The 25,581-nt window shown below is 49.6% G+C and overlaps 1 protein-coding gene across 1 annotated transcript; it reads right to left on the bottom strand.

Annotated features, from left to right (window-relative positions):
- Positions 1-1,812: 1,812 nt before the first annotated feature.
- On the bottom strand, positions 1,813-23,699 carry TP53I11 (tumor protein p53 inducible protein 11). Its single transcript, XM_082058120.1, has 7 exons — positions 23,568-23,699; positions 6,238-6,593; positions 5,165-5,223; positions 4,539-4,587; positions 3,998-4,094; positions 3,106-3,207; positions 1,813-1,948 (listed from the first exon to the last, which is right to left on the bottom strand). Exons 2-7 carry the CDS (start codon positions 6,364-6,366, stop codon positions 1,815-1,817), a joined length of 570 nt encoding a protein of 189 aa, XP_081914246.1. The 5' UTR covers positions 6,367-6,593; positions 23,568-23,699; the 3' UTR covers positions 1,813-1,814.
- Positions 23,700-25,581: the final 1,882 nt, after the last annotated feature.

Raw genomic sequence — 25,581 nt, 5'->3', positions numbered from 1 at the left:
CTCTTCCACCTGACCAGGAAGGCTCCTCTTAAACCTAAGTTTTAGTTGCTCAGTATCATATTTTGGACATGTTGAAAGCAGCTTGGCAGGTATGGGTTATTGGGAGGCTCCAGAATTTAGCCTCCTGTTGGATGTTGCCTCTCCCTTTGATCTACTTCTTAGGAAAAAAAGTTAGTGGTAATATTTCCTGGTTCAACTATTTTCAATGTTCTTACCTGACAGACATTTTGCATGGCCAAGAGGTACAATGCACACAATGTGCCAAGCTTATGCAGCTGCTTCTAAATGCCAAAAGCACTAACACAACACACAGTAAGTACCCACTACCTTCTTCTAACTCCACTAAGATATTAAACAGCAACAGCTGTAGATCCCAGTCTCACCAGCGGCTTGAGGGCTGTTTGTTCCCACCAACATTTGTTTGCATAGGCAACTCTCTATGGGGATTTTGGGACATCAGCTCTATTCCAGGGAACACACTGATCCAGTCAAGAGCAGCACATGACTAAGAAGTCCATATCCTGTACACAGACCTTAGTCCCACAGAGAACAAAAAAATGCCACCTCCAGCTGTGGACAGGGATAGTCCACAAGGAAAGCACTAGGGCAGCCAATGCTGTTAAGCCCAATAGGTGTTGGAGAGACTGGCCAGTGAGTATTAAAGCACATAGAATCCTTCTTTTACTGAATTAGAGTACAAAATAATGCCTTCATACACCTCCCTCCTTGCTTCATCCCAGTTAAGTACATTAAATGCAATGAACTTTGGTGCTCTCTTCTCAGAGTCAGAAGAGCTGTGATGCCTGACATCAGCAGAGCTGGAACACATCTCCCACAGCTATGGCTCATCTCCAGAGGCTGTTCCCTGACCCAAGCAGCTGTACCAATGCTCTCACTAGTGCTGACCACAGCAGCACTCCAGCCCCTGCTTAACTGAAGCACCAGACACTACTTCACATTCACTACTGCTGCTACCACCAGAGAAGCTGCAACTATAGGAAGTGTTCTGGTGTGAAGGGACAGGACCCCAGTCCAGAAACGTCATGAAACATCCCAAGCACAGGGATGGCTTTGTGCTCAATGGGCTTTTTCCAACAGCTGCCTTTGCTTCTTACACATTCTAGTTTAAGTGGCTCCACCCTTCCCAGTGCTGTCCCTGTGAAGGGATCAAGCAAGGGGTGTCCCTCTTCTTTCGCTCTATCTCCTGCAAAACTACAAGCAGGGTTGCACCTCTGGCAGCGAGGAAAGACGAGCTGTTTGCAAAGCGCTGAACTAGACCTGACGCAGTCCAGCTCCCAACTACCTGGGCAGTAAGTGCTTGCTAAAAGGGGAACAGGCTGTACACAAGGGCACACTCCACCAGGCAGGTGCAAGAGTTACCATGAGCAGTAGCTGAGTCCTTCAGCTGTTTCCTTACCACCCTGTCTCCTCAGGGATTTGGTTTCAATGTGCTAGTTGTATTTTGTGCTTTGTTCCAGTGGGTTCAGAGCCTGTAATCCCGCTGGCCAGTTTCCCCCAGGAAACTGGCTCTTTTCCCTGAGCCTGCCAGGCCCACACACCTCCCTGAGCCTTCCTCCCTCCGCTCCTTGCCTCCTCCAGAGGGGCTGGGGGACCTGCTGGACGCTGCTCCCCCACATTTCACCTGGCAATACCACCAGCACCGGGCTACACACTGATTCATGCCGGTAAGTGGAAAAGAAGGAAGTCACTTTAGAACAGAAAGGGACTAACAAAAAAAAAAGTTATAATTATAATGCAAAATTACCGACACAAACCCCACCCTCCCACCCTTCCCATGACAAAAAGCCCAGGAATTAGACTTTCTTGGGACGGCGTCCAACTTGGTAATAATAATAAATGCTGATGAGGATGAAGAGGACTCGGCTGACCAGGAGGAGCACGGCACCTGTGGCTATCCGGCTGCTTTCAACCAGGGAGACAGTGGTAACTGGAGAGGAAGCAGGGAGACAAGGCAGAGGTTGGTGATGAAAAAACAAATGGAGACAATGGAGACAAAGCTGTTTTCTACTGCCCTCTAGCGCAGATTCCTAGGAAGACCTGCTGAGCCTTGCAAACACTGCAGGCCCACCAGGCTTACATGCACAGCAAAACTGCTCTTCACTAGCTTGACTGCACAGCCATGAAGTTAGCCACAGGTGCACAGAGCCCTCACTCGCAGAAACCCTGCTTTAAAGGCAGCCCCATGTTCAAGCAGCTACAGCTTGAAATGGTCACTTGAGCAGATGTTGAGTTAATGTCAAATTGTGGAAGCTGCATGTTCCTGAGTCTGCTTTGCAATTTGACCACTTCAGTGCTGATAAACATTTTACGACTGTAGAAGCATCTACAAAATACATAGAGTCCCCACACACACTACCTCTTTTTTGGCTGCCAACACATAGCCCATATCTAAACCAGCTACCTTATAATAGTTAGTGAGCTACCAAGATGCATACAAAATCCCCTTCATTGTTAAATATAGACAAGCTCCCTAGAAACAAGCTGAACTGTTATTCTCTGTTTTGGCAAGACTCAACATCCTCTATTTTGTGTAGGTTGCCACAGTCTTTTCTTGTTGGCCCCACCTAGGCAGCCCACTCCAGGAGATGACCTGTGCTGGTTATGAAGGCCAGGATACTTTTAGGAAGAAAAAAACAAATGATCAGAGGAAGATGTTTCCCCTGCACCTGGGCACCCTTCCGTGAGCAGCCCAAGGAAGAAGCTGTTCCATAGAGAAAGAAAAGGGAGAAGAGCTGGCAGGGAAGATGCCCTAAGGGCCAGGTTAACTTTGCCAGTCCCACTGAGCAAAGGAGCTGTCTCCAGAAGCAGCACAGAGACAGCTGGGATTGATGGCTGCTGTGGTTGTGCCAGACAGGAGGCAGTGACAGCATCTTCCCATCAGCTGAGTCCACTATGACTCCCAGGGCCTCACCCCACAACCCCTTCAGCCTGGAGTTCACTCCATCAGCCCCAAGGGCGCTGCTCCAATCTCGCCTTCAGTTTCACTGTTCATGCAGGTTGTTCTCCCCATCTCCCCTCTCCCTCCCTGCAGGGTGCACTCCCATCCTTTGCATCCTCCCGCCCCGGGTGGCTGCAGCCACTCACCCAGGAACTGCACGGCAAAGTAGCAAGCCTCCGTCAGCAGCGTCCAGCGGATAATGACTTTTTCTGCCGTGTAGAGAGCATTCCACATGATGAGCGCGATACCTGCGGGGGACAGCAGAGAGCAGCTGCCCGAGGGCCGGGGGGATCACCGAGAAAGGGCAGCCCAGCTGCCTGCCCCGGATCACCCACTTCGGGTTCCCCCGGCGGAGACGGCTCTGGGGCAGCTGCGCCCCCCCCGGCCGCTGCACTTCCCGCCTTGCCCGCACGGTGCTGCTGCAGGCCCGGGAACCCCGCCGAGGACCCCAAAAACACGCCCTGCAGCACCCGCCCGCCCGCCCTTTGGTGCGGGGCAGCACCCTCTGCAGCCTGCCGGCCCCGAAGAGGGACCTGGCAGGGCATCCAGGAGGTGCAGTCCTGCAGCTGGGGAGCACTTGCAGAGCTACACGAACCCTGTGTGTTTAATTCCTCCACTCATTTCCTTCTCAGGATCTGTCCTCCAGGCCCCCCTCACCTTCTTGTCCTGTGCCCCACAGCTCCTGGGCCCCTTGCATCGGCCCTCCTGGGATACTACCCCCAGCCCTTCTCCCATGAGGGGGGTCTGGCCCCAGCTGCAGCCCAGCCCCCCATCTACCATTCCCCTTTGCTGGGGCACTCAGGGGTACTCCCACAGCTATGTGGAGTGTGCGCAGCTCCTACTAGGACAAAGCAGCAGTAGCTCAGCTTTTCAAAATACCCTTAAACAAACCATTTCTTTGCTAAGAGCAGATCGTCTGCTCTCCAGCTGCAGTTGTCCCGCGGGGCACAGGCTTTGACCGCTCCCGCCATTTTGGCGTCTTGTCCCCTTACTCTATGGGGCTGTGGTGCCCCCCAGGTAAACCAGCACAGCACTCACTGAGGAGGGCTCCTCCATAGAGCCGGATGGGAGTCTTGCTGCTCACCGATTCCTCCTCGAAGACAGCGTCATAGAGCTGGTCAGGGAAAGCAAGGGCCTGGCAGAGGCAAGGGAGAGACTGAGCAGCCTGCACTGGCCAGGGTCATCAAAACATGCCTGCCTGGGCAGCAGCACTCCAACATCAAGCCTTTATGGGATCAGAGATACTGGCCAGGAAACTGGAAATTAAGGAGGCACAAGAAATATCAGCATGTCAGCTACAGGCTTCATGGCTGGTTTATACGGCCGAAGCTGCCACACCATGTGTGGTTTATGACCCTGCTGATGAAAACAGACTCCAGTGATGGGAACAAATCACCAAGGACACCGCTAGGAAAGCCTATTACTGAGACATGGTGAAGGCAAAGGCCTCACAACAAAAAGCAGCAGCATCTGCTGAAGCAGAGGAGGGGGATAAAATGCCAGGACTGAGAAGCGACACTGGGGGGACCCCTTTGGCAGTCATGAGCTGGTAGTGCCCAGGACCACATCCCTCACTTACCATGATGGCAACCCCAGAAAACATGATGGCGGAAACCAGCTGCCAGACCCTGAGTGAGAGGGAAGACAGAGCCCAGTGTGAGCAAAGGAGTGATCCTATCACTCATGCTTCACAAAGCATGTTCCTGGCTGCCTGCTTAAGAATCAGCCTTCATCCTCTCCCCGGCACAACCCCAGCAGACACAAGCCTCCCACGGGAGGACTCGCCTCCCACAGACTCCCCTGTAGCTCCAGCCTCAGCATGCAGACTGGCCTTGCTGGTGAGGCAGAGCCAAAATCCCCCCCACCCAAGCAGAGGAGGGAAGTGACCCTGCCAGGAGGATGGCACAGAGCTGGAGGTCCCCACAAGACGCACCACCCTGTCACACATGAGACCAGGAGCTCCTCCAGCTCCATGCAGCCCCTATGGTTCCCAGCACCTGCTGGGAGACAAGAGCTTAAGGGCCTCAGGCTGATTTATAGTGGAAGAAAGCAGAGCTCATCTGGTCCCATGGCCCCCAAGAAGCCCCTGCAGGGAGCAGTGACACTGGTACAGCAGCAGAGCTGGTGTCAGCAGCCAGAGCTGTCAGGGATGCTATGGCCAAGGGCCCTCAGACAACCCAGCTCCAAGGTGGTCCAATATCTTACCTGAGCCCCAGCGGTTCCCGGACAGCAAACTTTATTTCATTTCCCAGTACCTGGCTAATCTGAAATTCAAATAAAAGGCGTAATGTGACTGGGCAGATCCTTCCCCAGCCTTTAGGCAGTATTTGCCAGTCCAAAACAGCATACCTAACCTCATGTGGGAGCTTATCTCTAAGAGGGCTGGAAGGAAGACAAGGATATGGGATTCATCTATGACCCCTTGGTCCCAACACGTACTGAAGACTGCCCGGATTTCCATCAGGAGCTGTAGCCTTTACTGCTCCTTACTGGGATCAGCAACCTGCAGTGTGGGGCTGGGGCAGGGTCAGCATGAACTCCTGCCTCCTCTCACCTATGTACGTAGGGAACTGGCTCTTCCTCCCACACACCACCTACACGTCCCATCCTGATGGAGCACAAGCAATGACTGAGCCCAGCAACAGGGCTCAGGTACTGAGGGAGCTTTTGGTTGCAGAGAGCTCTCAGAGGGCTCTGCTGCTCCCCACATGCAGGCAGGGAGCCAGGCAATGCCCTGCCAGCAAGTTCTCTAGGGAGCATCCAGACAGGGCTCCTGTGGTTCTCAGCCTTGTTCTCCAGCTCTGGTACTCCACTGAAACACATTGTTTGTTTGCAATTCATGCATCTTCTGAGAGTCACCACTTAAATTGCTGCTCTAGTGTCCAGGCCACTGGCTGGTAGGCATTGGTTCTACCATGGTCCTACAGCACCAGCTCCAAGTTAGCTCATGGGTGTCTCGGCAATGCAATTTCGGGAATGGATTAAAGCAGCTTGAGGGCAGAGCTCACCCTATTACCACAAAAAAGCCATTTTTTGCAGCTCCCATGAACGCAGCAGGCTGCATGGCCCATTACTGCTCAAAGGCAGCATTGTTTGTACCACCATGGCCTTTGTGCCTCCCTTTACAGGAGCCCCATGGAGCTGTGAGCCCTGCTTTTGCCGAAGAGGCTGCAGAAGTTAGAAGCAAAAAAACCACCCCACACGGCATTGATTTGCCCAAGCAGAAGGTCTCTTTTCCATCGTTACTGCACCCAGGCTTCCCATTCCGCTACCCTCACCTTTGAGCGATGGACCTCGCCGTCATCGTCCTCCCCGCCGACCCCCAGGATCTTGCGCGTCTTCAGCCGGCTCACCAGGTCGGTCTGGCTGTGCTTCTTCATCAGTGGTGGGGGTTGCTTTGCCGCCATGGTGGTGACCCTCCACCTCCCAGCCCTCAGCTGCGAGGCGGTGCAAGGGGGCCTGGGAAGCGGCTCTGCCGTCACATGAAATTTCACAAAGTTCAGGAAAAACAAAATGAAACAGCCAACACCACAAAATCTTCCTGTTAGGCCAGCAGGTGGCTCCTCATCCTCTCAGGGCAGGGAGCCCCAGCTACAGGAGGCTCATCTCAGGGTGATCCTGAGGTCACCAGGATCTGCCAGAAGGGGGAAAAAAATATACATAGATACATATACATAATTTACATTGTGCATATAAATAAATATATATATCTCTCTCAGAGCAGTGTGGCTTTAGCATAGCTATAAATCCTTTTGAGCAACAAACTGTAGTTTGGCCTATCCCAGGCCAAGTAAACGCCCAATGCTACCTCCTGGCTGCTTCTTAGATCAGGGGAATTAAATGCTTCCCAGACTAGAGGAACTGAAGTAATTAAGTGATGCTTAGTCTTCTGTCTTTCTCCATGCTGTATATCACACCCTTCACTTGCCATTTCAGGCCAAATACCACACAAGACTCAGGTATTTGTGGCCCCCCCGAGATGCTGCAGCCCCCACATTGTGCTAGAATACACCAGCCTCCAAACAACAAGCCAGAGGCAAGACTTTGAGTATACATTACTTTCTGGGAAAGGGAAGATAATGGCAACTAGAAACTACCAATACTATCTGGTATAAAAACAGGACAAAGGTAACTGACAGAAGCTACAGTGGAAGAGAACTTCTGCCTTGGCATGGTGGTATACAGGTAGAGGTGTCAAGAGTCCCATGAAATCACTCTGTATCATCCTGCAATCACAAAATCCTGGAAACCCTCAGTTCAGAAAGTTTTTTCTTCCAATTTATCTTCATTTCATCCTGGCTCAGCTGAACACAAAGACATTTTCCTGTTTGCCACTTCGCCCTCCCAGATGACCCACAGACAAATCCTCATAGGCACCAGGCACAGCTAATCCAGCCCAAGCAAGCATAAGGCTCAAGCACCGATAGCCCTGTGCCCAAGCCAAGCCTTCCCACAGCTGTCCCAGGAGGAGAGGATTTATGCCTTCAGGGAGTAACAAAATGAGGTACCGGTTATTTTGGGATCATGCATGCGAGTGTTGTCCCGCTGCTTTGCAAGGGATTTCCCTCTCGCAGGAAAACCCTTTCCTGTGGTTGTCCAGCCAAGAGCAGACAGTCACGTCTGCAAGCACCCAACCTAACTCTCTGTAAGGCAAAGCGAAGAGATCTCACTGGGACAGTGCAAAGACTGAATCCTGTGATCAAGCATTTAACAAGACCCCTTCAGCAGACAAGCAAAATTATTTTCAGTGAGCCTGCTCAGCTACTCAGGGCTTTGCAGGTGCTTCTTTTGGACTGTAGGGGCTGCAATTTTTTCCCCTTCTTCCACTGAATAACTAAGCCCAGGTTACTGGAAAAGCAGCACAGAGCCAGATGTAGCAGCCAGGGCCTGAAAATATCTCACAAGAAGGACAATGGAAAACAACTGCTCAGTAAGAAGATGGAAGCTGTACACTCATGCCTGCATTTGAGCACAAGGCAAGAAACTGAAGAAGTAGCTGCTACTAGAAAAGTTTGGAAGATTTATCATATCTGGACTTTGCTAACCCAAGTTGTCACAATATTTTGTATGTACTCAAATCTAGATAATCTGCACAAAAATCTACCCCAAAGCCAGAGTGATGTGTCAAACAGAAAAGCTTGACCTCTTTTTAATTTCTTTTACTACAGATCCTGCAGTCCTTTCTGCTCCTGGCAGGCACAGACCCACAAGGTTGGATACCAAGTGTTTTCCCCACCAGAACTGCAGTGCTGCTGAAACCAGAGATGAACTGTTGCTGTGGAATTTCTAGCCCAGCATCTTCTGACGGAAGCTATCCAGCCCAATCCTGAAGCAACACTCCTCTGCTGAATGCTCCCCTCTTTCACGCCGAGCCTAAGCACCACTCTGAGGCCACCCCACAACCCTCATCTGGCTTGATGCAGCTCCTGGGACACAGGGAGGACAGTCCCAAGCAAAGGGCTGATGCACAGTGCTCACACCCCTGGAAAGGCACCGCGTACCTATTCAGCCACTCTCTTTCCCCAGGGTGCTTTGGTGGTGAGCAAAGCAAAGCCCTTCCATGAAGACTCGGTAGCTGAGGCAAAAGTCTGACAGAAGGCCTAAGCAGCAGCATTCTACTGGCCCTGGGTCACCAAAGCCTTTCCCAGGGATGAGAGACCTGAGGCTTTCTGGACTTGGAGTGCTTAGCCTGCTGGCTGCACCAGCCTGGCACCTCTGGATCCCTCTTGGTTTCTTGCCAGGGAAAGCCTGATGCCCACATCTCATGTTTTGTCCGCTTCATGGTCAGAAGAGGAGATGATTTGTCAGGGGAAAAACAGGAAAAAAAAGGGGGGAGGGGAGAGAAAAGAAGGGAAAAGGACTTCATCTCTAGAAAAATCGCTCCTGAGGGCAAGAAGCAAAGGAAGGTGACGGGGGCCGAAGGGCCGACTCCATGACTCACCAATAAAGACAGCAATGAACAGCTCTGTGATTACAGAGGCAGTTTTGCAACTCTGACCACAGGCCAAAAGAGCAAAATTTGCCTTCATCAGGGCAGGACTTAGTGGAAATATATCCACATCATCATTAGCACTGCTCTCCCATTAAAAATTTCCACTAATTTGTGGTGAACCACTGTCCAAGAGCCAGGACAACAGAGGCCAGATACAAATGCCAATAAAACAGTCACTGAAGGCCATTCTGGTACATAAAACCACACTCCTACAGCACTAAGCAAAGCTATGGCATGGCCCTGCAGCCAGTCCCACATCTCATTATCCCCATCTTCCAGAGAAAGAGCCAGTCTAATGAATATGGAATATTAATGAATAATGAGCTAACAAATGCATTAGCACTAATTCAAAGACATTTAGATAGAATATGCCGAGGATTTGAAAATGTTATACTTACAGGAATGTATTCTGACACCCTGACAATTTAAAGGATGTTTTCTATTATCCCATGCGTTTTGAAAGGGAAACCTCCACCTCCTCCTCCTGCAATTCTTCCCTCCTTAATCCTTTTTCTGAGCATTCCAGTGGCTGTGCAGATCAATTACCATAAACAGGCAATTCCTACTCCCCATAACAGCTCAGTGATGGACAGTGCCTATGCGCAGTTGAAAAAAGGGTTTTTTCCTCCAAAATCCCTTTTCTTCACAGGCTCCTTTCAGCATCTGTTCCCTTGCTCAGCTGTTCAGCACACTGCACTCAATTTTCATAGCTACTGCTTTGTGGTGCAAAGAAACCTCACTGGTGCCATGCTAATGATAGCTCCATCTCTCCCCACCTCCACAGCTCTTCCCCCAGCATCTCCGCTTCTCTCCCAGCGTCTGGAGAGCAGAGGAGCTCTGCAGCACAGGAGAGGGGAGACAACCACACACACGATGATGCTGCAGCAGCCAGAGCCACACAGCCATCAAGGGAGGTGCATGGGGCTGTGAGTGGGGGAACCAGACCCCATTCCCACAGGCACCAGAAGCAGATGTCCACAGCTTCAGCAAACTGCTGCCGAGCAGCTGATGGTGCTCTCCTGCCCATCTGTGAGGACATGGCTCCCTGGGGCCATGGGGCTGCTGCTTGTTGCTCAGCTGGACGTTGTTTTGGTGGTGCTATCATCCAGGGTGCGGCCTTTTACCTGACAAAGCAGTTTTGCTGAAATTAAAGAGGTGACACTGCAGTACTTCTCAGTCTAAGGGTTTGAGAGCACTTTCAATGTGCAGGCAGAGGAAGAGAAAATAAATCAGTCAAGCCAAGATAATGTCTGAGAGTTTATACATCTAAGCTGGCCACAAGTTTGTTCAGCTCTATCATGATCAGGACAGAGAGGTGACTCTTGCTATCCTGTCAGGCTCTGCTTTTAAATTTCCCAAGCCAATATGCAATTTCGCAAGCATCTTTCAACACAGGTTGAGAACCGCTAGTAAATACAAAGCAGCAACACTGTCCCTTTACAATACTGGAACTGCTCCAGAAGGGGAGGTCTCCAGCACTGCAGCAGCACAAGGGGCTCTGCACATGGAAGGGGCACCCAGCACAGCATCTGCCCTGTGCCCGGCTCTTGCAGACGAGCTGGTGCCCACAGCATTCCTCTTGCAAGGCCCTGGCAGCCATAACACATCTGTCCCTCTCTTCTGCTGTTTCTCCAGGCTCTGGTTGTTCTGTTTCTTTCCCAGTGAAGTCAGTGCCAGGACCATCACAGCTGCTCTGAACCCCACACCTACTCAGCCACAGAGACAGCCAGAAAGCCTGGGTGCAAACACATGGGCAGGGCAAAGGAGAGGCAGTGGATGCACAGTTCAGAGCAGTCATACATAAGCAAGACCAGCCAGAGAGGGAAAGGTAACTTTCCACAAAGGTTTTTCAGCCAGACAGCCATCTCTTCCCTTTTCTTGCCCACAAGGCCCATTAACAAAGTATCTCAGTGTCTGACAATCCCACTTTACTACAGCCCTGCACCTTCAGGACAGACTATATCCCTGCTTTGGAAACACCAGAAGATTAAGGACAGGATACCCAGATGTACTAAGTATCTTGGCTCTTGCAAGCACTAAGCTGCTGCCTAATCAAGTGGGATCTACAACTCCATTCACCCTCCACTTCTTCACATATGAAGGCTCAATCTGGTCACTTTTACATGCATAGTCTCTTGGTAAACAACCTCAGATGCCTCAGGACTCTGAAACTGAGGGATGAGGCAAATCCCCCGTGTTTATTCCAACAATACACCTGAAAGCCACAAAACATGTTTGTGGATCCTATTCAAACAGCCTAATAAGTTTCCCCAGGAAGCCCTGGTGGAACAGGCCCTGAGCCAGAACTGTCCACGTGCCAGGTGACTACAAAGGTACAGCTATATTCATGCTGTGTTTCCGCAACTGCACATCCCAAACCTACGGTCACTGAATCAGCTCCCTGCCTAGATTTCTATCCAGCACATAGATCTAGACCATTAGGACTTTTCTGCCGCCAGCCGGCTGCAGCAGCCCATCACTATCCCCATCTCCCAGTGGATGTCATCCACGCCAGCTGCAGCACACAGCTTTGCATGTTCTAGACTAACAACTCATCTTAAAATAACAGAATAATTTGCACTTTTTTTGCTGGGAATAATATACTGTGACCCATGCCCTGGATGAGGGGTGTAAGCTCTCCACCCTAGAGAAGAAAAAAACCTCTCCCAAAGCAGTTTCTGCACATCAGGAAGCCTCGGAGATCTGCAGGGAGTGAAACTTGATCAAGCCAAAAATAACCTCATGCTCAGGCAACAATTAGCACTCAGCCACCACAGCAGCATGATGTGGCTGCTACTCCCGCTCAGTCTGGCACAGTCTGTACACCTGAGCAACTGAGATACTTCAGATTTCTCACCTGTAACATGCCAGGTACACAGGACTCCCTTCCCACATAAATACCAGCTCTTTCAGTATAGGAGGCTCTTTGTAGCACTAGTAGGAAACATCTCTTGCCAGAGGTTCATTCCCAAGTCCACCACAGCCCTGCTGCTTCTTTAAGCAACTCCAACAGGTACAGGGACACTGTGTCCTCCCTAGGGAAAACCTAAACACCCAAACAGGAGATCTCCTGTCCCTACACACAGTGAAAGTGGAAAGGCATCTACAATGGGTGCCCCCAGATCATCTCCTACAGACAAGCCTCTGGAAATCTCAAAACCCAAACCACCTGTGATGCATGAAGAGTCTCTTGAGGCACGTCCAAAGCTCACACTGCCAGTTAGACATGCCCCATAGCCAGACACAGCCTGATGCCGTCCATGCAAGGTGGTGACACCCTGTGCCTAATGCAGCTCCAGCAACCACAAACGGCCAGCATCACCACTCAGCAGGTGACAACCTACTGGAGAGGTAAGAGTTGTGTTACTTACCCTGTTACCACTGCAGGTTGAGAAGGACATCCAAAGCCTCTCCTGAACTCTCACTTCCACCTGCTTTAGGGCTGCATCCCCCAGGCAGGCTCAGCCCCTGCACCCCCATCGATGCAGCTCCTCTCCCACAGCCCCGGCTCTCCCAGTGCCCCCCAGGCACTGCAGCTCCTGCTCACAAACTCTCTGCAGCCATAAAAACATCCTGCCTCAGGAAGCACCACAACTGGAGGGCAAGTCATACCATCTGGGAGGTATAGCCCAGATCAAGGATTTTATTTTGCCCATAGGTTTCAAATTTCCCTTTGCAGGAAGCACAGGAGAGTTTCTTTCTGTATCACAGGAGGTGCTATATTGCAATCAAAAGCTGCAAAGTGCTCAGCTTCCCCAGAACAAGATAAAAAAGCCCTGTTGCTCTACTAGTTTCTCAAACTGGAGCTATAATTAAACACAGCAACCACACTCCTGTCAGCCTGCTAACCAGCACCTGCAGCAACAGCCAGCCCCTCTGCACCCAGCAAAGCAGGACTGGGCTTCATCTCGGGGGAGGACATGGTTGTGAGCCCCAGCAGCAGCTGTCAGAGCAGTCTGCAGCACCCTGAATGTGCTCGGTCAGGCACCTGCACAGCAACAGGCACACACAGCACCCCCAGGCACCTTGCATGTGGCTTGGTGGGCTCCAAAATGGGGGACAAACAGACCTTGTGTTCTGTCCACCACACACATGCACACACCCCCCCTGAATACAAGCCTGGCCATGCTATCCAGCTTTCTCAAGTAGCCAATCCCTTGCTGCTGAGGAGTGTTTTGGCTGCAAAGGACACAAGGTAGAAGCCGCTGAAGCAGCAGATTGTATCTATGTTACTTGCATATGAGTCTATCTCCTCAATCATCCTCCTCCTCACCATGGAGGCTCTCAGCCTGGCTGACCACAGCAATCTGTCACCCCAAAGCTGCCCTCGCTCTCCCTGATGGCTCAGGCAGCTGCACCCCAGCCAGCACCCAGCCCCTCACCTTCACCCCACACAGCCACCACCCAGCATTCCATTTCCCAGGGAGCTGAGAGCTTACAGAGAGAAAGAAATACAACATATTTGGATTGGAGACTGTTTTTCTTTAAGGGCATTAAAGGAGAATTCCTCTTTGATTTCCCAGCTGCCTTAGACAGGTGTTTGTGGGAGACGGTCCCAGAAGCTTAGTGGGCCATCTGTCCTGCAGATGATTCCTACAGGGAAACATTAGAAGAAAAAAATAAAACCCATATGCACACATATAAATTAAAAAACAAACACACACCAAAAACCTGACTAAAATCGACTCTTGCTACTGGAAAAGAGCAGCTTTAAAAAGCCAGAAGAGCCCTGCAACCAAAGAGGGTAACAAAGCTCAATTTTAGAAAATCTGATGTAACTCAGTATTTCTTCTCTTCTGGCTCACACCTGAGGAATAATACAGGCTCAAAAAAACTCTATGGCAAGTAGCCCTGGAACCAGGGAGAAGCCCAGACACACGCTGCTTACCCATGACACCACTGAATACTGGATTATCACGGTAAAATGAGGCTTTTTGGCACTTCTTGTCCCAACAACCTCAAACCTCTCCAGATTTTCTTTCCACTTTGCCCCCAAGTACTTGACAAGTTCCACTCACAAACCCTCCAGGAAGCCAATGCCCTTTTCTCCCAACAAATGTCCAGCACTGCACGTTTTCAGAATTCAAAAGGAAATGGTAAGAAACTACAATTTGGGAGATTTGGTCCCTTCAGCCACACACAAGCCCAATCTCCCTGTGTATACTGTCTCAGAGACTGATTTTAAAGCTATTCTTGACAGATTCTCCCCCAAAAGAAGATGAACTATATCTCCAGCAACATTAGTTCTTTATCTATGGTCCACTAACTTACCCAGCACAATGTAACTACTGCAATTTATAAACTACCAACATGTGTACAACCATGAAATGGAAAATAAAACAAATAAGGCTGTGCCACTCCAGCACCCCAAAAGCAGGTTCCTGACCTGTTTCATGGGTGGATTTGCAGCCTCAGCCTGAGAACACCTGCTGCAGGATGTCCCAGCACCATCAGATTTTTTTCTTCCATTTTTGCAGAAAACAAAGGGTTCTTCTTCTGCCATAGTCTGTCATGATATGACCAGATGTGCAGTCTAGGCACACACAAAGCAGGGGGAAGAAAGGGCAGATGAATAAATTTGCATTAAACAGGGAAATCGCCTTTTGGTCTAGCCAGGACACTTCCCAAGTCCCAGGCAAATGGGCCCTCACAAGACTTCCACCTCTCATTGTGCTGGCAATAAAATTCACTTTACAGCAGAGAAGTCCTGTGAGCCAGGCCTGATATAAAATGGCCCAAGCGACCATCAGTCAACAGATGAGTCGTCACCAACCCTATGTTACAGAGCATTTCCCATATTACATAATCACATCCACATCCTATAAGAGCATGTTATTTATACAAATATATAATAATTTATAACTAATAATAAATGTTATGTAAATAAATCAAGTGCATATTATTTTTCTGTAAATATACAAATGTATACAATATAATTATATATTTACATATATAAAAATATATAAAAATATCTATTTATATCAGCTACAGTTTGATTTGTGTGGACTTTGGGTCCTGCTGCAGGGTAACAATTTCTTGAGACTGGTTACTAAAGACAACTCCAGAATACTTTGGCATTCACCTATGCTTTAGTCTCAGGGGAGAGAAGAGCCCCAGGGAGCAGTTTGTCCCAGACTCCCTGCTGGGAGATGTCAGCCAGGGTCTTGAGTCCTGCTTCTATTAGGTTAACCATTTACCGTGGTGAAGATCAATGCCATCTTTCATCTCTTGTCCCTGGACTACCACCCTACACACAACTTGGACCCATCACCTGCAGTTTGGGAACACATTCTCACTTCCTACCTGAACAACTTGCTAATATGAAGCCCTGCTTATTTGCACACAATTACAACTCCAAGTTTATCACTCCCTCATGGCTCCTTAGACTGAAAATAAGCACAGATATGCAGATGGGCTTGGGGAGTTGCTTAGCAGAAGGCCTTCCAACAAAACACATACTTCGATGACTTGGTAGCCTACCCCCAACTGGCAAAAATCTCCTTCTGGCACCTTAGTGGTTTCTATGGCAACTGGTCAATGCTAAAAATGTTAGATACAAAATTCCCTGTGTTGGGCAAACAGGAGCTAGGAGGACAGATTTAGAAGAGGGAAACTTCTAAATAGCTGCTGACAGAGCTAGCACAGGCTCTGCTGATTCACGAGTTGGTGGCAATTCTCAAAAGAAATTCCTAGCAACTGGCTAGTGGGGCAGTGCGTGGTGCACGGGGACGTGTCTGTGAAGCACCAGGCTGCAGCATCCCACAGAATGGTGAGAAGCCACGAGTTGCACACTCTTCTCAACAAAGCACTTGGAAGTGAAACCAGCTGCTCTCCAGCAGCGTATTACAGTCCAGCATATAGAATGGGAAGCCTGAAAGCTAAAATACTAGTATATTATAGGTCTGGCAGTGCTGCTGCCCCTCCACGCAACGAAGACTGGGTCATTTAACCTTTCAAACCTCAGTTTTCCCAGTTGTATGTGAAAAGTAAACCTACCATCCAAGTTCATAAGGCTTATGTTCAGCAGATACAGCACTTCAAAGGCGACTGCCCAGGCCATATCCCACCAGTGTCTGCTGCCTGTTTGTGATGCCCCTGTGCTGCTAAGGTTACACACTCCCATGCAGCACCCAGTTCATTACACGTGACATGTCAGAGGCAGAGGTGCCCTCCCAGTAACAACCAGCTTAATGTGGCATCAATTTTTTCTGTCTGTCTTCTTTCCCTGCTGGTGGGAGAAAGCACTGTGGAGACCTTGGGGTGAAACATCAACACCGCCTTCACACATGCCAGAAGCTCTTGGAAGATCCTCCTGGTCAGATTAAACCCATATGCGTAAAACCAAAGCAGCCACAGCTCAGCACGGTGCCGTACAGGGGAAGGCGGAGGAGGGAAGCCCACTGAACTACCAAGAAGCAATCACTTTTGCTAGTGTGGTTTTCCAGTTAAACAGCTCTAAAGAACCCACAGGCTTTACCGTGACGCACCCGCCTCACACCCCCAGGAGCTGATACAAACCTGTCTTTGCTTTTATTTGCTGTGAAGTCAGGGGAAAAGACTCTCTGCATGCACATGGGTATGTGTATATGCATTTCTGCGTATGCATGAGCTGTCAACCCCTGAATTATGCACAGATCAACAAGGCTCTTTGAATTCCCCAACTGTGAAGTGCATGACATTTAATCTCAACCTTCCTTTTGGATTTCATAATGGACATTATCAGCAATGGGTATTCAGCACACAAGTACCCTTCAGAGAGCTCTCATCAGAAAAAGGAAATAATATAAAGAAGACTGAAAAAGACAATGCCTCTGATGTGTGAGGGGTTCTACAGATTCCACAAAAGGCCAGTGTATGTGTACTGTGTGGATCACACACAGAAGTCTGCCCCCAGTGCAAAATTGAAAGCATTTCACAGGTGGAGAAAGTGGGGCTTGTAAGTCAAATATAACATGAACCTATAGCTCTCCTTACCTCCCTCTTTTTGGCTCCGGGAAATAGGCAGGGTGAGCTATCTCCAAGAGATGCCTTATTTTTCAGACAGGACACACCATCTGTAATAGCTCATCACTTTCCACAGACCACAGGAGCCTAGAAAATGAGCAAGACTAGGTTTTTATAGCATTTATATGGATGGGCAAGACAATTCTTGATCCTTGCAGCCAACTTCTCACTGCCTAATCCCAGGCATATACTCTATCTATTTTGCCCATCTCACAGCATGGTGTCACACTTTGGGATTACAAACAAGCTAGACAACAACCTGCAAGGAAAGAGGATCCTTTCTCTTCTGCTGGGCACAGAGAAGCTATGTCATAAGTAGACCTGTTCTTATTAGTTACAGCCACAGAGGACACGCATCAGCCTAAGGAACTAAAGCAAGATTTCTCTTTTTATGGCACAGAGGAGACAAGGGGGTGAATGGCAGAGTCTTGCATCAATAACTTTGGTGATGGAGGATATCTGAGAAGAACTGAGAGGTCCCACAGTCAAGGAGCTCTCTCCCCATCTCATTTGGCACATACGAGAGAAGCCTTAAGAAAGGATAAAGGTACTACTGACTAGTCCTTCTCCTTGCCAAGTTACATATTGACTTCTTATCTTTGTTTAATTTCTCTACCTAGGGACAAGGAGGCAACAGGGACATCCAGGAAGCCAAGCAACAGCAGCATGAACACTGCCAGATGTCCCACCTCTACTCTCAAGGATTGTTTAAGGATCTTCCAGTGTTTCTACACTTTAAAGTCTCAGACACTTGCATACAACAAGCTACAGTAATAGCAGCGTTATACAACAGCAGTATGTGTGTGTATACACACATAGTGCTTTGCTGTGTGTACATGTGTATATATACATCTTCACCAGCAAGGAGTTAGCACAGCCTCCTACTTAGAAGAGCTCATGACACAGAAGTGTCAGGTTTAGTCAACACTTTCCCCATTACCTTACCCGTAACAGTGGCACTGGGGATTGCAGGCTGGTCTCTTCTATCCCATGTTCTTTGCAAGCACCAACAAAAGACACCGAGTTTGCACAGTGATACAGAGCAGAGAAAACATTATCTGGAGGAGATAAGCTCAACTGCTTTATTATTTCTCCATCCATCAACTCTCAGCCCATCCTACTTGTCCATAGATTTAAACAGTGGATGTTGACACGGCTCACAGGAGGGACTTGCTGAACTCACGATGTACAGCAGCTGGGCTTTTGCCAGCAGACAAGGCAAGAACACATTCATACACCGCAGTGAGCAAACAGTTGCACTGGGCAGGGCAATGAGGGAGAAGGGTGGAAGGATGCACTATAGTTGCCTGCTGTTCACAAGTACCAGATTTGCGGCCAGCACTTCCAGAGACTCCACCAGCAATGCTGATATTAAAGGCAGCTAAATTTTACTCTCACTTAGCATGAAAACAAACCGGGAATTTGCAGACAGATGGTCTAGATTCTTCAGTCCTGTTCAGTGGAGCCTTTCACTCATGGCAGATTTCCACTTTCCATGAAGCAATGTTTGGGTGCTCTCTATTGCTATTAGGCAGCTTCTACAGTAACTTCTTTTCCTAGGCCAGAAAGAAAACATTGGTGAAAAGCCAATACCACATAGCTCCTCTGGACTCTGTATTGCAATTCTTGGGTTTTTCTCTCCTCTCCGCAAGGAGGCAGCTCGCATTTCTGCCTCCTTGGAATGCACTGAGCATTTACCCTCAATGACATTCCAGGCAGCTAAACTTAGATCTCCAACAGAAGGATTCAGAGGGACTCAAAATCATGAATCTTTAAGATACTTTGTTTCCTAAGAGAACAGCCTGCTTCCTGGAACTCCTTTTCCGCTGGCAATATGATTCCCCCCTTTCCATAACGCGTTCCTTCCTCGGGCTCCATACAGCATGGCAGAGCACCCGCACCCAGGCTGTGCCCAAGCCATCGCCCAGGTACCTCCCACAGCTTTTGCAGTACGTGGGACCAGCAAGGCGGCTGCCTAGATGGGTTTATGTTGTGCATAGCAAGGGGCTTATGTTATCCATAGCAGGGCAGGGTGGGACAGCCAGGAAGCCTGAATTTAAGGCACCTTCATGGCCATATGGAAGAGGGGATAGGAAGCACAACATGCACAGGTTGACCTCAGGAAAGCTGTTTGCTCTTTGTCACAGCCATCTGCACACACTGCAGGCCCAGCTGCGAGCCCAGAAAGAAACCCCGGTGCCCAACAAGGGCTGGAGTGATTTGAGGGCTCGGCAGTGGGGTTCCCAAAATAACCTCTGTCAGCTAGAAAAGCTTCTCAAGCCTTTTCCACAACCACAAACAACCAGAGACCAGAGGTTTGTATTTCACTCATAAGATGGCACCACTACAAAAGAGCACTCCTGCTGCCGTCATGGGCTTCTGAATGAATGCATACTCAGGCACAAACACGGGCTGAGTCACCCACAGAGTCTCCTGAAGACTTGTGGGTTTTCTCTGTAGATCTCGTTTGGTTGCTGACATGGTCCCAAACTGTTTATTTTCTTAACCCCAGCAGGATACGGCTAAAAACAAGGGGGCTGCAGGCCTTTGTCTGCTGTTCTGCCTGCACTTGCCTTCCTCCTGTCCCCCGGCCCTGGGCAGCTGAAGTGCTGCCTGATTTTAATAAGAAAAGGAGGGATTTCTCTCCTGTAGGCAGCAGCAGGCCGCTGCAAAGGGGACTACGTTATAATCTCCCTATAAAACACAGAATCTCTTCAAACAAATAATTAGGTTGCCAATGGCCAGTGTTATCCAACACTCCTATGTGCGCGTCTCCTGCTATTTCAACTCATAGTGCTAATATCACTCCCCAGGAAATCGGGCTGTCAAATCATTGTTTATTTCCAAATGTTTTTTCTCCCCATGCTCTCCTCAGCACCTTTGATTTAATTTGCCTTAATCCAAAGCCCTAACAAAAACTTCTAGGAAGCTCTGCAGCAACAGAGCCAGCTACCAGTCCCTTTGCTCAGACTCCTGATGTTGGCCCACGGGTTCAGAAAGTGAGAACACAATTTGCAAACACTTGCATCAACAGAAGCCTCTCATGTTTAGTGCTAAACCCAGCTATAATTGTGCTGACAATTTGGTGACAGATCTCTCCTCCCCTGCAACCACACCAATGGTCAATATAAATCTGGATTAGAGCTTTCTTACAGAGTCTGTTAGTGGCTTTAGACATCCCCTTGGGTCCTTGGCTTTGTCTTGTAAGATGAGCTGTGTAAAGCACAGTTCATGGGTCCAACCAAGGTCTAGTATAGATGAGTCAGGTACAGCATAAGCAAGGATTTCCCCATCAAAACCAATGCACAAATGTGCTCAATAAATTCCTATTTTGCTCACAGACGGATAGAGACATTTACAGATTTAACTAACTGACACACAGCCTCCCTTACAGGATAAGGGTGAGAAATGTACAAACATCGTTAATCCAGAGGGAAAGTTTGCTGCTGGGGTTTTATCAGAGCCCTGAGTGGCAGAGCTGTGGGACTGGCATGGGCTCCTACATGGTAGATCGCCCAGCACAGACCCTGTGCATCTCCAAGTCATTTTCTCCATCTGCCATCTGAGGGCAGTCACACTAACCAGCACCACAGATGGGTACTAAAACACACTGCAATCCATTAATCCTTGCAAGTGACACAGAGCTTCAGAAACAGAAGAAACTGAATAAAGCCAGAGAGTAATTTATCATTTCCCTTCATATCTGAATCACCAGAACGTCTTTGGTTATAGCTGGATTTGTCTTTGAGAACATATTTTAGCATCTTGAGCAAAAACTCTTCACTTACGACACTGAGGGACCTCGTGCTAGCCTGCAACCTCCAGAATATAATCAAACTCTTTTTCCAAGAGAAGGAAGGAAGCAACATGAACCAGGAACACCTGGTCACCACTTAAGTGTTGTTTTTCCTGGTCTGGAGAAAGACCCAATGTATCTGGGGCCAGCATTCGATCTTTCCTCCCAAGACTTGTTTTCACATTCCTACGTCAAAAATACAAAACCCAGAAGATCTACTTTCTATAAATAATGTCCCAATAGTGCCAAGGTCACCAAGCCTTTCCTGCTGGCACCAGGCCAGAAACAGAACATAAACAATCTCAACATCTTTCTGGTGCATGTGTGCTTCTTTTTTTTCTTTTTTTCCGGTGCCAGGGGAGAGCTTGAAACCAAAAAATGTAGCACTAGGAAGACAGACACCCCCACTTCATGGTCCTTTCTCACTTTTGCCAGCCCAGAAGAGTCCCCAGCTCCACCCAGGTCAACATGCATGCCCATACCACCTGCAGCAGAGGGAGATACTTCTTGCGTTGTATCAGTTCTCATTAAAACTTTGGGTACTTACTGGATGAGGACCAAACACACACATAGGAAGGTATAGATCATGATCCAAATAGCTCAAAGTGATGCTGGTAACCAGCATGTGGAATGACCCCTCCCAGCCTCAGCCCCCACTGTTAAACACTTTGACCTTCAGAGAACTGCAGGACAAGCAAATGGCAGCTGCAGGTGTACTCTGGTCTTTTTGCACACTTCAGCACTTGATGCTCATTGAGTACAAGAGAAAAACATTTCCCTTTGGATCAGGCCTCAGCCTCCACACAGCTCCAAATGGACAGCAAACTTCAGGGCAGAGCATCTCTGTGATTTATGCTTCCACAGATCAATGGAGATGCTCTTCTGCCTGTATCTCTCTACAACAAATCCTTGCTAAAGACCTGCCAGCAGAAGGGATAAATTTCCCTTGAGACTATACAGCAGACATCATCTCTTCAGTCTTCTGACTGGGACAAACCACCTACCCAGACAAAAGCTCCCTTGATCTTGCTCTGCACAGCAGACAAAGAAAAAAACCACACGGACACATTTGAAAGCAACCAAGTCCCACATATCCCAGCTGCCACCATTACTTAGCCCCTCTCTGCTGAGAGCAACAGGACACTGAAGGTTCATGGTATCCCCCACACACCACTGTGCACTCATTGGGTGTATTTATCCAGCCTATCTGAGATATGGTTATGGCTAGCCGAACCACCTTCTGCTGAGTCTCAGGATCTTGTTTGTTTTTTGCCAGAACCTTTCCAAGAAAACTTTCTCCCAAGGGTGCTCCCCTGCCTAAAGCATAACTACTGTTTATTTGTTTAAAAAACACTTTCCTCATCCACAGGTCTCGAACGTCATTATTCAGCAGACTCTGCTTTAGTGCAGACAGAGTTACTGAGCAAGTTATTTATGCCAAGTCCAGAATAGCCAGTGTTCTTGCATAGTCTGTAGTTTCTCATGGCTTAGCTGTACTGGTGGTAGCCCTAATGTCAACAAGGCTTTGGTTGCTGCTGGTGTTTATGCCTCCCAGCCTCTGCGGACAGGGGAGATGGATTAAATGGTACTATTTAACCAGCTGCAGCTCAGGCTTTATTGGTCCTGTCTCTTAGGCAGCTGCAGGAGGGACAAGGACATTGCTCAGGTAACAGAAAGATTTGGTGGGCTCCAAATCCAGGCAGCGCTGGGTCAGGGCAAGGAGCAGGCACTGAATAAGGTGCTGCTTCTTCCTCAGCCCAGTTTGCCCAGTCAGAGCAGTCCTCACCTGGAAAGCTTAAAAGCTGTTGCTGCTCTAGACTGAGTAGTGCACCTGCTCAGCTGGGACAGCCAGGCCCCACAGGTGGCATGGCAGACATCCCAGCATGTGGGGATGTGTAAGTGCCCAGGCAGGGATGCAGAGCCTGCTGAGAGCTGCCTCACCTCACCTTCCCCCTCCTGTGACAGCAGGAGCTTTGTCCCATCTCCTCTCCCTGGCTCCCTCCTGCAGTACAGCTCTCTCACCCCATCACTCTCACTCCATCCCCAGGCCAAGTACCACATTGTCCCTCACAGCCAAGCCCCCCCTGCAGCCAGGGCTCCCCAGAACACCTACAGAGCTGCACCCCATGGCAGCGCTACCATGCCAGCCTCCAACGTCCCAGCCACAGCACAGCCATCAAGGCTGACCTCCCAGCCCATATAGTGGGTAGCACACAGCCTCCCCTTTCAGGCACCTGAAGCACCCATTTGGGGTCTGAGATCCTCCCGTGACTCTTCCTGAGGAAAAGGTAAGGCACTTCCAGGAAAGAACATACACAGGATCCCAGCCTTTGAGTGGAGTGACAGCCAGGAGAAAGCCCTCTCCACAAAGCTCTCAGCCAAGAGACCCACTTGTACATCACCTCGCAGAATGGTTTGGCTGCTGTCCCACCCGTGCCTTCGGGTCACCCACCACTCTCTCAGGAGGATGCAGCACTCCACCACCTCCTCCTCCACCCATCCCACCCAGACCACGCAAGGACAGGACGGAGACTGTCCCACCGCAGCCATGTGCAGACAGCACAAGGGCTGCTCCCTCTCCTGCTGCCCCTGTCTGTCTGTCCGTACATCCACCTACCCAACCCTGCCTCCCCCGCCCGCTCTGACTCCGGGGAGCCCTCTCGGAGGGGACGCCCGGCAGCGGGGGCCGGACAGCGGCTGCCAGCAGCGGGCTCCACTGCGGACTCCGCGCTCCCGATCTCTCCGGCGCGGGTCCTCGAGTCCCCGGGGAACGGCGGAGAAAGCCCGCGGCGCGGAGAGACGCGCACGGTACTCACCGCCCTAGCGCACGTCCCGACGGCGGGGGGCTGCGGTCCCGAGTGCTCTGCGCGACTGCCCCATGGGCAAAGCAATCCGTGGGCAGCCGACCGGCGCCGCGCAGCCCGCAGGCGGCCAGACTGAGCCCAGCTCTGCACGGCGCCGCCTTTACGCGCCCGCCCGCCCCGCCCGGGCCGGCCCACCGCGGGCGGGACCCGCCACCGCCACCGCCCGCCCGACGGGACGGCCCCGCCGCCCGCCTCGGCACCGGTACCGGCACCGCGGACCCCCGCGACCGGCCACGTCGGAAGGCAGCGGCTGCTCGCCCGGCCAGGACGGTGCGTCGGTTACATGCGGGTTACGCGTGGTTTCTGTGTGGCTTATACGCGAGTTAGGCGTGGGCTGCGCCCGGGCCACGCGTGACCGCGGCTCGGCGCCTGGGAACAAAGAGCAGCGTCCTGTTTCCTGGGAGGGAAAGAGGGGCGAGGGGGACCCATGAAAATAAATCAGTAACTGGGAGCAACAAAACGCTCCTCGCCCCACCCATCCCTTTGGGAAGCCGCCAGAAGGATGTTTTAGCTCTGCGTGTTTAAAAGGCGAGGGCGAAGTGAGCGCTGGCGGCAGGTTTGTCCCGGACCACCTCTGCGCTGCAAATGGGGGCTCAGTCGTTCTGGTCATGGGCGCGCGGTATCGAGAACTGTGACACAATTCCCTGTAAAAGGCAAAAGAGAATAAATGTGGGCGCAGGGGAACACATATTTTTTCCAAGTGAGTTCGTTCAGGGGAAGAGCCTGTCTCTGCGTCTGCACAGAGAGATGCAGGGCCAGGGCGAGCCTGTCCTGGGGAGAGGCTCGCATCACTGAGGCCCTCCGGAGAGCAAAAGGAGTGTGCTGGCATTTTAATGTTGCACTTAGCTTAGACCAGATGAGATTGTAACGAAACAGAATGACATGGTAAACAGCAAACATCGGTGGCAATTAGCTCACAGAGGGGTAGCAGCTGAGCAGGTTCCAGCTCTCTCTCTGTCCTGATGCTACTCCTTTTTTTTTTTCCAAGTGAGGTTTCTGGCATGTTTGTTTGACCCAGCTCATGTCACTGATCCGTTTTAGAGGTTTAGAGGAGGACCACGCAGACAGGAGAAGGGTAATGCACTCGGGTAAGGGACAGGGAGAGGGAAGCAAAGGGTGACAAGATGTGGCGGCAAACTTTGAATTCTCTTTAACCCTAGGGACAAACCCTTATGGGGAGCTGCATCCTGAAATGTCTAGTGTGATGAGCTCACTGCAAACACAAGAGTGTCCTTTTAGAAACTAATGGCACATCCACTGGGAACTGGGCCGAAATCTCTCATTTCACAGAGGCCAAGTAATGAATCTTTGAGAAACAGAACATTTCTTCCGAGGGAATATCTGACATTTCAATAGCTGGTTTTGCTGCATAACAGGGAAAAAAAAAAAAAAAGGCTGAAGATTTTATATTTAAAAAAAAAAAAAAATCAAAATTCCAGAACAAATCCAGTCCTGACTTAGATATAGTGAAACATTTTACTATGATGAAGTTCAAAATTTTCAGTGTGATTGTGCCAGAACACGTAGAAGAGATGAAATGTTATACATACTCCATCTGGGCTTTGTGGCTTTGAAATATGATAATGTAATACAAAAGCACACAGAGCAAAATGAGAAGGCAAAGCTGAAACAATCATGTTTTACATTATTGAGATGAAATAACTATGATATTGTCAAACAAGGAAAGTCAAAATATGTCATGCTGGCTTTTTTAAAGGGAAATTTGCATTCAAGGAGATCTCTCAAAATTGCTTCAAAAAAGTAACGAATAGACAGTTTTCCAAGGATAGCTCAGGCTTCTGCATTCAGCTAAGAGTTTCAGAACTAATAAACGTCATTTTTCAGAAGTGATTCAAACATTTGTGTCATCCAATGTCATGAGGGACTCTGGGGTTATTTCTGGCACATATAAACGTGCTTTTGAAAATATCCTGAGACAAGATTTGAATTCATAAACTAGAGTTAG

Source organism: Streptopelia decaocto, assembly GCF_964273445.1.
Source record: "Streptopelia decaocto genome assembly, chromosome: 7".
Lineage (NCBI taxonomy): Eukaryota > Metazoa > Chordata > Aves > Columbiformes > Columbidae > Streptopelia > Streptopelia decaocto.
Note: the sequence above shows the minus strand (reverse complement) of the source record. Positions and strands in the feature narration are given on the sequence as shown.